General features: G+C 42.3%; 1 protein-coding gene across 5 annotated transcripts; it reads left to right on the forward strand.

Moving 5' to 3' along the window:
• Window positions 1–298: 298 nt before the first annotated feature.
• Window positions 299–12,715, forward strand: ECSIT (ECSIT signaling integrator). 5 transcript variants are annotated; one of them, XM_080988232.1, is made up of 8 exons: window positions 299–368; window positions 1,766–1,984; window positions 3,107–3,516; window positions 5,638–5,861; window positions 7,060–7,117; window positions 8,888–9,036; window positions 10,085–10,187; window positions 11,782–12,715. In XM_080988232.1, the coding sequence occupies exons 2-8, from the start codon at window positions 1,779–1,781 to the stop codon at window positions 12,003–12,005; spliced, it is 1,374 nt and encodes a 457-aa protein (XP_080844358.1). In that variant the 5' UTR covers window positions 299–368; window positions 1,766–1,778; the 3' UTR covers window positions 12,006–12,715. The 5 variants fall into 5 exon arrangements, with proteins under 5 accessions (XP_080844358.1, XP_080844359.1, XP_080844360.1 ...); XM_080988233.1 differs by having other exon boundaries at window positions 331–359; XM_080988234.1 differs by lacking the exon at window positions 299–368 and adding an exon at window positions 935–953.
• The last annotated feature ends 418 nt before the right edge of the window (window positions 12,716–13,133 follow it).

Raw genomic sequence — 13,133 nt, forward strand, 5'->3', positions numbered from 1 at the left:
GTTCTCCTGGACTGGGGCGCAAAATAGCGTGGGACCAGCACTGGGAACGTCATCCCCCCCATCGCTAACCCGGCATCAGCGGCTGGCTTCCCGCCTTGCATGCACTTTGCAGGAAAGGCGCAGCGGTATCTTGCCGCAGCTGAATTGGGACCCCTTCGGGGCAGCCCCGCCGATCGCGCAGGTCCTAAGGAACCCCAGATTTCGCCGCTCGCTCCCTCGCTCGCCTCTGAAGCGCCTCTGAAGCGCCGCGAACCAGCCGCTTCGTTCAGGGAGGAGCTTGAGGGCCCCGCCCTCTCCCGCTGATTGGGCAGCTTGCGAAGCCGACGTCACGCGGAGAGGTTTCAAGATGGCGCTGCCCGGTAAGGGAGGTCAGTTGTGGGTGAGGGGCTTCTGGGTAGGGGGGTGGCTCCGGGGAAGGAGAAAGCTGGAAGCTCCGAATACTTGACAGCCGTGGCGGTTATTCCCCATAGATTACGTCCTACCATGTCATTACCGGGTTGTTGGGGGTTCGTTTTTTTTAAAAGTAATGTGTGAATGTCAAACACGTGTTTGTGATCACGTGTGTTGCAGCGGCTTCGAATCCCCCTCGTATGTGGCAGCCCTCCCGTAGAAACTGACCTCAAGTCTCAATAGCCCGATTTTTATAGTGAGAATAGTGGTCGATTGCCTTGCACAAGTGAAGACCAGCCTTTCCAAACCTTGGGGTCCTCAAAGTGGTTTTGGGCTACCGACTCGCATCACCCCCAGATAGCAGGATAGTCAGGGATGGTGGTAGGTGTCATCCGACCACACGTGGGGAACCCAAAGTTGTGGGAGGCTGAGTTTAGACTGACCTGTAAATGGAAGGGTAATGATAACGGTAGGAGCTATTTAACTGTCTTTGAATATGCCTGCGGTTGCTTCCTCATATTATCTAACTTGGCCTGTGAATGCCCTGTGGCTCCTCTCATGAGGTAAGGGGAGGTAGGCAGGTAAATAAATAAATGTTTGCCCCAGTTAGCTTTGAATGTGTATAGTATACTAATGAATTCCAGCTGTCTTCTAGCAAGAAGAAAAACAATCTCTCAAAGGATCTGTTGATGGCATTTTACCATTGTAATTAACTTATGGTCTGTGTGTGTGGTTTGGGAGCTGCACGGCCAGGGAAAAAACAACGTTGTCCAGGGTTGTAAAGACTGCAGAGAGAATAATTGGGTGCACTCTTCCCACCTTGGATCAAATCTGTGCTTCCAGGTGCCATAAGAAAGCTGCAGAGATAGTGTGCACCCCGGAAATGATCTCTTTCAGCTTCTGCCTTCTGGAAGAAGGTACAGGGTTATACTGTAAAGACGAGGACTAACCTCCTGAGAAACAGTTTCTACCCAAATGCAATTCTGGCTTTAAACGCAGTACTGTATAAGGAGTCTCTATAGGAGTATATTGTATTTTAAAATGGGGTTTCAGAGTTTTTAGGGGTTTTTGACTGTCTTATGTAGATTTTCAATTTCATTGTTCTGTATGGGACAATGACAATAAAGATATCGTATCATATCGTAAGGTGCCTAACATATCAAGCTACCTATACTTGACATGTTTAAAGAGGGGTGCATATCAGATGGGAAAGTTTTGTACATGTTGGGCCTGGCATGCTGGCATAACAGAATGTAGTCTAGCTCTGTAGCTGTGGTAATTGAGAGTAAAAGAAAGTTCATATCCCAGTAACTTTCTTATACTACAATCTCTGACACTGAGCAGATTTCTGTCCTTCCCAAACTCTGTGTTTCAGGTGTAGCTGATGGATGTGGGCTGTAGCCTTTTGCCAGAAGCAGCATTTTGCTGTATTTTGCTGCTCAGTTCTGGAAAGACAGGCTGCCGCCATGAACTGCTTGTGGACGTTACTGCTGGCCCAGAAGCTCTCTGCTGGAAGGGGCATTCTGCTGATGAAGGCTGCTTCTAAGAGGGATCTCCAACAGCTTCTGAGAAGCGACTGTCTCCAGGTAAAAGTGTATCTAAGCAGTTCCCTTTTGCCTTCTTGAAGGTATACTTCAGATTCACAGAAATCTGCCGGTTCCTAGGTTCCGGGTTAAATTGTTTGGGGTCTGATGCCTGTCATTCTGTGAAGTTTACTGACTCAAAATTCTTTGGACTTATCCACACTTCCCTTTTGTCCACGCTTTCTAGACACAGGTCTGCACTTTTAAGCTCAGTTTCTGAGTGCTCTTTTTTCTGCCCTGGGGGTTTCCCCACTAAAACCTGCTCTTTAAAGCTGAAGCACAACAAACAGCAATGCAGGTTTACTTTGGATTGCTGTTTGCTCTGATTCAGTGGGAAAGAGTGGGTTTTCACAGGGAGAAAAAAAAAGAGCAAACCCCCCCCCCCAAACTAAGCACTCAGACATTGAAACTTTAAAGTGTGAATTGTGCCTGGAAAGCAGGGTGGATAAAAATAAATGATTTTTAAAAATAAATAAATCAGATTTATTTTTTTTATTTAAATTGGATTTTTAAAATAAAATGCTTTTGGAGGGAAAATCTTTCTAAATATAGTTTTCTATTTAAGTTACATTATAGTCCAAAGGCAATTCATCAGGAAATAAGGATTTTTAAAAAGTTTTTCACGTGTGCTAAAACTCTTAAGGTTGTTTTTTTAAAAAAAATCATTTAACCACATCAGTTAACAAACATGGATACATATGCTATAATGTTACTGTTTTAGTTAAATAAATGGTTTAAATTGTTATTAAGGAAATGATTATTTTTCTCCTTCCAATAAAATACAGCTGAAAAGTTGTCCAAATATAAACAGTTATTAAACCTCACAATAATTTCATAATTATCTGTCACTGGCTTTCTAATTGTATAACCAAATCAATAATTTTTGATATAACTGTAAAAACTACTCTGAAAATTTATTATTCCAAAAATGAAACCTTCATCATATTAATATTATACCAGCAAGAATGAGTCTTCCTGTTAAAAAAAGAGAAGATTTCAATCAAATCTTACTGACTAGTGATTTAAATCGTGATTTAAAACGATTTGGTTTAAATCAGATCCACTCTGCTAGAAAGCATGGAGGAAAGGTAAGTGTGGCTAAGCCCTTTGTTTGTTTCTCTTTCTTAGAACAGGTTGGGTACTGTGAGGAGCATCCAGGTAAGCACAGCACTTTGCACTACCACCCCTTCAAAGGGTGATGGCGACAATGACAAAGAATCCACCCAACAAGCCTTGGTGACTGTTGAAGATATCTTTGAGAGCACCACTGAAACTGCAAAGACTAAAGCCACATTTCAGGAAGCTGTGGACATCTTCTGCAAGCGGGACATTCGCCACAGGGGGCACGTGGAATTCATCTATGCAGCGCTGAAGAAGATGCCAGAGTATGGGGTAGAGAAGGACATTAATGTCTACAACAAAATCTTGGATGTCTTCCCCAAGGAAGTATTTGTGCCTCACAATTTCATCCAGAGGATGTTCAATCACTACCCTCGACAACAGGAGTGTGGTGTCCAGGTGCTTGAGCAGATGGAGACCTATGGTAGGCATGCAAGAGCGTCAGTAGTTTCCAAGGGGTGTGTTAATAATAATGTTGTTGTTGTTTTGTCGTTTAGTCGTGTCTGATTCTTCGTGACCCCATGAACCAGAGCACGCCAGGCACTCCTGTCTTCCACTGCCTCCTGCAGTTTGGTCAAACTCATGCTGGTAGCTTCGAGAACACTATCCAACCATCTCGTCCTCTGTCGTCCCCTTCTCCTTGTGCCCTCCATCTTTCCCAACATCAGGGTCTTTTCCAGGGAGTCTTCTCTTCTCATGAGGTCACCAAAGTATTGGAGCCTCAGCTTCAGGATCTGTCCTTCCAGTGAGCACTCAGGGCTAATTTCCTTAAGAATGGATAGGTTTGATCTTCTTGCAGTCCATGGGACTCTCAAGAGTCTCCTCCAGCACCATAATTCAAAAGCATCCATTCTTCGGCGATCAGCCTTCTTTATGGACCAGCTCTCACTTCCATACATCACTACTGGGAAAACCATAGCTTTAACTATACGGGCCTATTATTATTATTATTATTATTATTATTATTAATTTATTATTATTTATACCCCACCCATCTGGCTGAGTTTCCCCAGCCACTCTGGGCGGCTCCCAATTGAGTGTTAAAAACAATACAGCATTAAATATTAAAAACTTCCCTAAACAGGGCTGCCTTCAGATGTCTTTTAAAGATAGAATAGCTGTTTGTGATGTGATCAGCGTTTGAGACTCCTACGAGTTAGCTGAAGAACTTGGCAATAGTTTTGTGTTGCAGGAATCTCAAATATTGTCAACACATTGTAGGAAGGGAGCTATTAGTGAAGGGATATACATTTTAAGTTATGTATACTTTCTGTATTTATGTTGAATAATCGTGCACATCTCAAAGCTATCTTTTACTAGTCCTATAAAAGAAACAGTTATCTCCTCATCTAGTTTCTTCTTGTTACTCCTTCTTATAATTAACAAGTACTCTTCTTGTTAATTACTGGTTAGCAAATCAGTATTATTTTTGGTAGTACTTGGAATTTATTTATTTCTGTTTGATACTCTGAATGACTTTGAGGGCTTAATAGTGGGGAAATGGGATACAAATGGAAGAGTTAGGGATAGTGAGGACATTTAAGTCCCTTAAATAATGAAAGCATGGACCTTTCCATCAGCCTAGGGTGATCATAAATATTTTCAAAATGCCGCATAGGTTTTCTAAATAATCAGCAGAGCCTGCTGAACTAGTGTCAAACACTGCCATCCGAACAAACATAGCTGGAGAACTTAGCAGAGAGATTTTCCTTCACTTGAAGGAGTCCCGTCTTTTTACTTTGGAGGGATTGTGGACAACATAGTGTGATGGTATGGGAACCACACATGGCCCAGTGGGTCTACTCTGAGTAGATAATTTATTACGGTCAAAGACCAGCTCACATAACATAACACAATAAAAACAGCGTTCATAAAGATAAAATATACAATCGGAGCAGATTGCAGCAATAGCTCATGAGTTAAAATTATACATACACCCGTACAACTGAGATTTGGGCTACCATAAAAAATTGATCCTGAGGTGCCCCAAAGGGCAACTTCAGCATTTCCCTAGTAAGCTATTTTATTCCAGAGGATGATCTGTGCCTACAAATCTGGGCGCAGAATCTGGCTACCAGCCAGATCGTCTTATGATCTTTGCCTAAGAGGAGAGAATTAAGTTTAGACTTGTCCGAAAGATCGGTGAGCCTCTTCAGCAAAGGATCAATGGTGTCTCTAAGAATCTCAACATAAAAAGGACAGCTAAAAAAATATATGTTCCAGGCTTCCTATTTCCCCTAATGGGCAGGTGCAAAGTCTCCATAGCCCAGTGTAATTCTTTATACTGTTAATGTGTGGAACTGGAACATTATGGGGCGAGACTGGTGGGGAAGTGGCGCTTGTGTCTCATAGTGAGCTCTGAAGGACCAAGCAGTATAGAGCATGTGCCCTTAAGTTGCAGCTTCACCAATTAAAATGGTCCCCCGCTGAATCGCTAAGTACAGCCTCCAGTCTGGGGTCCAGACACTTGGAGTCATATTTCATGAGCGGGGAAAGGAGTTCCTGCCACACTCATCACAGGCTTGTCATTCCTCTTGCTCTGAAGGTATCATGCCGAACAAGGAGACAAAGCTTCTGCTCCTCCGGATCTTTGGGGACAAGAGCCACCCGGTGAGGAAATACCAGAGGATCATGTACTGGTTTCCTAAATTCAAGCACGTCAACCCTCACCCAGTTCCAGATCCTCTGCCAAAGGACCCTGTAGACCTGGCAAGGCTGGGCCTGCAGAGAATTGCAGCTGACTTGGATGGCAAGGTTACCGTATATCAGGTAGGTTGAGGCACTCTGAGATCCTGGCAGTGCAAGAGACCCTCTGCTCTGCAGCCTGAAATGATGATAGCATTGCGAGGGAAGAACGGAAAGCTGTATCAGCTCATCTCATTCTAGCACTGGTGCCTTTGGATGAGGTGTCCCTATAATTGTGTGCCAGTGCTTCCGAATTTTGTAATAGGAAAACACAGAATCTTGCGAGGAGGGATCTTGGCGTTTTGTAATAACTACATCCCCATCTCTTTCTGTGCAACTGGATTCCTCAAACTCGGGCAGACCTTTGGCATTTGTGGTCTATTAGGCTAATAGTGCAGGTCCAGCCCTTTGGGCACTAAATTTGAAAAAAAAAAATATTCAGGAAGCATTTGCAAAAAGTATCTTGGCGAAGGAGTCTATGTCTTGTTTCTCCCTCCTGGGAAAAAATATGCTGTGTGTTTGCATCACATTGAAACCAGTGAGACTTGAACACGTTATTTCAAATGGGTTGGTTAGGCTTTCTCTAGTTGACACCTTTTATTTGAAGCATGTTCCTCTTAATGTTTTGCACAGATTCCCAAAGGAGTTTTGTGAGAATGTTTGTGGTTTCATTTTTTAAAAAAAGTTTCTTGTCTGTCTGCTTACAAAGGGGTAAGGAAAGCCATGCAGCCAGTATTCCTCTTCCCCTGGTTTCTTAGTAATTTAAACCTGCTCCATTCAATGAGTGTCAAGAAACTGAAGTCTTAGGCACTGATTTTTTTTTAAAAAAAGTTAAATTTAATTATATATCTCTGTATTTTATTCTGTGAACCACCCTAGGATCTCTTGATGTATATAAATTAAATTAATATTTTATTTTATTTTTAAACACATTGGATGACTTGTGTTTTTAGGTTTTCCTGTTTCGTACTGACTTTGAAGCCTCACTATAGTGTATGCTTAACCCACTCTTCTGATATTTCCACATCCCTAACCACAAAATACCTGGCTGTATTTCTGCTGGATAGGCGGTGGAATTCCCACCCTCCTCTTCATGGCAGAATTAGAAGTTTTAAAAATGTCTCTGTTAATTTAGAGCTCGTAAACTTGGGGTTTGGCTGTTAAACACTTAATTTGTTAGAGCAGTGAGGGCAGACTGTTTGTATAATTCCTGGTTTGGGGAGGGTTCTTGGCTGGGGGAGGAAATGGCCAATTAATAATAAAGCTATCTTAATGTTTTCAGCTGCCTCATTCGGAGATTTTGGACTCTGGAAAAACAATTGACCACCCGCATATTGTAGGTACTTAACCCCTTTGCATTATTCCTTTATGTTGAGTGGATAATCGCTGTGTTCTGGAGCTGAAGGGAGCATGCAAGCTATAAAGGAGGCAGAAATGGATGCACTCATAGGGCTATGGTATGCTTCAGTTGAACAGGGCTGTGAAGAGCAGGTGTTTCTGGTGTGAATTATGCTACCTTAATATTTAACTCAGAATTGAACAAAGGGTGGACCAGCCAAAGTGTTGCCCGTTGTCTTCATACAGACCCTCACTTGACTCCTAGGGCTGTGTGATATCCTTTTATGCACTGAGTGACTTCTGTATCTTGAAGGGCATGAAATTCCAAAGCTTGGGAGGGTAATAAATCAACTTTAGAATCATCATCGTTTATTTCATTTCTATATCACTTTATAGTTTTTTTAAAAAATCTCAGAGCAGTTTGCAACCTACATTAAAACATCAAATAAAAAAATCCAGAATAAAACATTACTGAAGCAAGTCTAGTGCACATTCAAAGCAACATAATTTAACAGGAGACTAAAATAATATCTTAAAGATTTCAAAATAAAACATTACAAAAGAGGTCAGCTACAGAATGCACATTTAATGCTGCAAAGTTAGCAATAAATTTTATCTTAAACATTTCAAAAGAAAACATTATCAAAAGAAATCAGATATAAAATGCACATTTAAAACAGCATAATTAGCAAGAGAATAAAGTATTATAAGCATAGAACATAGCTGCTGCTGCTGTTGCTGCTGCTGTTGCTGCCATTCCTGCCAGTGGAGGTTGATGGGGTCTGTGGAAGCTGAGGCTCAATGATCTGAGAGACCGTCAAAAGGGTCTCTCGCCTCTTCAGCAATCTCAGCTTTTGTAGTTGGAGTCAGAGCCACATCCTCCCAGACCAGGTGGGAAAAGGCCAGCAAGGCAGGGAGCAGGCATTCCAAGTCTCACAGCCAAGATGGTCATCATAGAATATTATCGTCATTTACATGCATCCCATGTCTCCACTTCTTACTGCTATGACATTAGACAACTTAACACTTGGGGAAATCCTTCTAAGTTTTCTAGCTATCTCAGCGACTCCTCTTCTCCCACTGAACTAGGAACAAAAACCCAAGTGAATACAACATTTTGTGTGATGGCAAAAGTGCTGTCTGTTTTTTAAATTAGTTTTTATTGGGGGTTTTTGTGTTACAAAGCAAACAGATAAACAGGGACCAGTGCCTCTGTTGTCTCCACTTTCAATTCATAGCTTTTTTCGCAGTTCGTTTACGTTTGGTGTGAGACATTTTTGTCATAGACAGTTGGGGGGGAGAGAGAGATGGGGGTATTGTTCTTTCATTCTATTGCAAAAGTGCTGTGTTAAGGAGGGAAAAAAGTAAGTTTACAAAATTTCTTCAAACTACAATACTTGGCCTACCAGAATACTTTAGTAACAGTAAGCATGGTAAAGAACCCCAAAGGGAGGGATGGGCCCAGCGTTTGGTTAATGGTGGAAATAGTTTTAAGAGTCCTGGGTCTAGAAATCCCACCCTTTGACCTGTAGGAGTCGTGCCTAAGTTCCTTGGCTTCTGCTTCCATCTCCCTGCTTTCCATTCTTCACCAGAAACCAAAAAAAAAGCCATGCAGCGACTCTTTGCTATTTAGTTCATAACAGATGTGCATATCAGATCCACCTTTCCCTTCAGTGAAACCATGTCCTTTTCAAGCATTATTTTTGATATGACTGTGATACCTAACCATTGGTTTATAACCTTTTCCTATATCTATACTTTCCCCCTTTTAGGAATCCAGAGCCCTGACCAGCAATCGCTCCTGGCTCACCACAATACAGACAGGCCTGTTTTTGTTGAAGGCCCCTTCCGCTTGTGGCTGAAGGAGACATGTGTTTATTACTATGTGCTCAGGGCAGAGCTGTTGCCTCGAGAAGAAAGGGTAAATGGCCTGTCCTTTCTCCCAACTCCCCTCTGAAGGCCTGTTGGAGGACCTGTAACATCACTATGCTGAAGTGCTTCAGCAGAAAAGGAACTTGCCTTGGGAAAACTGAGAATTGGGATAGTATTGTTTGTATTTTATTTCTCGGGGAGAGATGGTGATATGTCTGTGGGTTGGGGAGGTTGGTGATTCAGAGCATTTAAAATAGATAATATATTCCCAGTGCTTTAGACTTTCTGCAGCTTAGAAAGGATTTAAGAAATGGTTGTAATCTCACCTGAGGCATCTTTAAAGGAAATTGGGTATTGGGTGCTTTTTGCTGAATTGAAGGAACCAGACAAGATTGTCAGTGGGACTTTTCAGAAATTGAACACATTAAACAAATACTGTATTATTAAGTCTAGCCCTGTTTAATCAGCCATCTCTCCATTTGTGTTCACTGCATGGTGGAATGTGCATTGAATATGCACTGGAGCAAGTACAGCCAAAAGTGTTGGTGCATATGGCAGCAGGAAGGAACAGAAAGCTGGACATTCAGATAAATCTTGGCTGTGTGGGGAAAGGAGGGTTTCCACTTGCAGGAGCAGAAGAGGAACAAGGAGCCTGACTTTGCAAACTTAGTTTAACAAGGGAAAGTCTTGTGATCTAGAGAAAGCAAATGGGGAGTTGCTGTTTGCTTAATGCAGGAAGATTCCCTCCCCTCCTAATACAGAATACTGAGAGAGCATATTTGAGGAGTTAGACAAGCTTCAACAAGGACAGTTCAAGCACTGCCAGTCAGTAAGGTTTGGGCTGGGCAAGTTGACCATTGGAAGTGAATGAGAAAGAAACACATTACTCTTAACTGTGCTGTAGTATCCTCAGAAGCATCTGCTGTGCATGGATATGGTATACACAAGTAGGCCTGATCCTGCTCTTCTAGGAAATATGTCTTGTTGGGGTGTGGGTGCTAATTCGAAGCGCCAGGGCTAGTGTTCTTTGCAGCTAGGTCATTTTGTTGGCTATGAAAGTAATACAGTCTCTCTCCCCCTGCTTCTTTTCACAAAAGGAAGAAGTGATTGACCCAGAAAGGAATTTCTACTACCCTATGCACCTGGATATTGATCTGGAACGGGATCTTTGGGATGATTACGAATTTGACATAGATGAAGGTAGTTGCCGTTCATGTCGTTTTTGTGGGTATTATTTTTTTAATCATTAATGTGGTAGAAGCGCTTCAGGGTAACAGGAGACAATATGGGCCATTCCATAAGAATTTGCCCTGCTGGATCAGACCAGAAGTGACTTAATGAGATGCTTACTGGAAGCCTGCAAGCGGGGCTCCTACTTGTGAGTCCTTGCAACTGGTATTCAGTGTCATACTACCTGCAACACCATCACAGCTAGCCGTGCTTTGCACAAATTTGTCTAATGGGCACCTTTAGCTTATGTTGCTGACATTTTCTTTTTTCTTTTTTTTCCCAAATTTTTAAATTGATTGTCAAAATTTCAAAACAGACATACATACATCCTGTTTAAATCTTGGTAACATTATTAAGTGACTTCCTCAAATCCCCTTGGTTGAATTTCATTTTATATCATTATAACAGTTTTCCAAAATCTATTTTCTCAAAAAATTAACTTGATCACTTAACATCTTTGATTCTTTCTAATTTAAATTTAAACATCTTAAAAGCTTTTCCAATTAAGTTATCTTAACATATTTAGCTAAATAGTCTTTAAATTTCATCCATTCTTCCTGATACTCCTCCTCCTTCTGGCCACGGACTCTTCCAGTCAGGTCCGCCAGCTCCGAAAAGTCCATCATCTTCATCTGCCAATCTTCCATATGCTGCCAACATTTTCTGAGATTATCTTGGAACATGGTGTGGATTGGGAGGTGGTGGACTTGAAAACAGGAGCTATTGCTAGCCGTGCAAATTCCTCCCTTTTGTATTCTGTTGAAGTTGCTCAACTGCTCATCTTATGTTGGCTCTGATGAAAACATGGGGTCAAATTCTGCACAGACTCCCATGCATGTGGCACTGCAGGAGGCTACAGTCTTGTTACAGTCTTTGATTGGGCAGGGCTATAATTAATTTGGCAGTCAGCGACCAGCAAGTAGTCTATACAGTGGTACCTCAGGTTAAGTACTTAATTCATTCCAGAGGTCCGTTCTTAACTTTAAACTGTTCTTAACCTGAAGCACCACTTTAGCTAATGGGGCCTCCTGCTGCTGCTGCGCCGCCAGAGCAAGATTTCTGTTCTTATCCTGAAGCAAAGTTCTTAACCTGAAGCACTGTTTCTGGGTGAGCGGAGTCCGTAACCTGAAGCGTACGTAACCTGAAGCGTATGTAACCCGAGGTACCACTGTATAAGGAATAAGAAAACTGCCAAAGAAATGTGGGACAGTCTTGCAGCAGTATATATTAGAAAAGAGTCGGCGTCTGCATTGACGTTTTTCAAGCAGCTGTACCAGATGAATTTTGCAGCCTGGTGGTGACCTGGCAGCACACTTGAGACATCTGGAGGCGATACTTGGTGAATTAATTTGAAGGGTAGGTGCTCAGATAGAAAAGTAACTAAGCCATTTGGGCTGGATAAAGAACAGAGCTAGGGATGTTTGGAGTCTCACGTCTGGTTGTTGAGCAGGGCTTCTCGTTCTACACAATGTATGCAAGATCACTGCTCAGATTCTTTGCTTTCACTTCTTATTTCTTTTCCTGTTTCAAAATAATGACACTCTTCTTTGTGCTTTCCCCATAGTTGAAGAGGGCCCTGTATTTGCCATGTGTATGGCAGGGGCAGGAGACCAAGCCACCTTGGCCAAGTGGATTGTGGGTCTTCAGAAAACAAACCCAGTTTTGCGTCAGACGCCGGTTGTGTTCCGTCTCACCCCTGGGCCCCGGGAGCTACAGTCAGGCACCAACTTGGATGACGATAGTGAAGAGGAGATGGCGGAAGCTCAACGCCTCAACAGAGATCTTTGAGCACATGTTTTTGTTTTCAACAGAGGTCTTTAATTTATTGAGTATAACTTCATGCTTGTGCTTTAAATCCCAGGATGCTAGTGCAATCATTCCTACAAATGATTGGAGGAATTTTGGGTTCAGTCTTGATTGCTTGGTGGATTGAGGGCACCTGTTCTTCAACAAAGCATCTCTCCTCTCAGCTACAACAATTGAACATTGAACACCTGTGGACAGAGTCGACACCTTTGCTATAACAGCAGCAGAGGAATGTTGCATCTCCTTTTGGAAAAGTTTTCCCCCAGATAAACTTTCAGATCAAGAGTTGATACCTTTAAAAATCACTGCTGTTCTTTCAATTGTCTGAGAGGCTGCAGTGAACTTCCCTGTGTTCCCTTCTGTGGCCTTTTCTTTTTAGAAATCCAGTTTCCTTGAGTTCTTTCTGATGGTTTCAGAACAGCGTTTTCAGTGACAGAGCCTCCATTCTTTGACTACAATTCTTCACTTCCTTATCACTGCAGCCCTGGCAGTTAGATGAGCTGAGCTTTTCTTCCTCTCATTGACCTGATACTGGAATGGGAAGGTTTGGTACTCTATGAGTATTGGTCAGTGGTAAGGATTAAAAGTCTGTGGGTTGTTTTTCCTGATGTGATTCTGCTTTTGTACCTCCCTCCCAGCACCACTGTCTTTGTGTAATATATGATAGCATTGAAAAAGAAAGTCAAATGTCATGTGTGTGTGTAGAACTTAATTTAAAGCTTTAATAGAGGCTGGTTATGTTTATTTTATTTTATTATTTCCTAGCACCTCGTGTACAGTGGAATGTGTGTAAATGCTTGTACAGTTGTACCTTGAAAGTTGAACAGAATCCGTTCCGGAAGTCCGTTTGACTTCCAAAACGTTTGGAAACCAAAGCACAGCTTCTGATTGGCTGCAGGAAGCTTCTGCAGCCAATCGGAAGCCACGCCGGATGTCCAGCTTCTGAAAATTGTTCGAAACCCGAAACACTCACTTCTAGGTTTCAATCGTTCGGGAGCCGATTTGTTTGGGAGCCAAGGCATTCGAGAGCCAAGGTACGACTGTAGTTGTTGGTTGAGCAAGGCTTTTGACCACAAGCAAGTGACCCTAATACAGAGTCACTTCCATTTC

Source organism: Podarcis pityusensis (genome assembly GCF_964106645.2).
Source record: "Podarcis pityusensis genome assembly, chromosome: 17".
NCBI classification, from domain to species: Eukaryota; Metazoa; Chordata; class Lepidosauria; order Squamata; family Lacertidae; genus Podarcis; species Podarcis pityusensis.

Coding starts and splice junctions, on each gene's coding strand:
- ECSIT (XM_080988232.1), top strand. CDS start 1,779: ATGTGGGCTGTAGCCTTTTGCCAGAAGCAGCATTTTGCTGTATTTTGC. Junction 3,517..5,637: donor TGAGCAGATGGAGACCTATG/GTAGGCATGCAA, acceptor CTTGCTCTGAAG/GTATCATGCCGAACAAGGAG. Junction 7,118..8,887: donor TGACCACCCGCATATTGTAG/GTACTTAACCCC, acceptor TCCCCCTTTTAG/GAATCCAGAGCCCTGACCAG.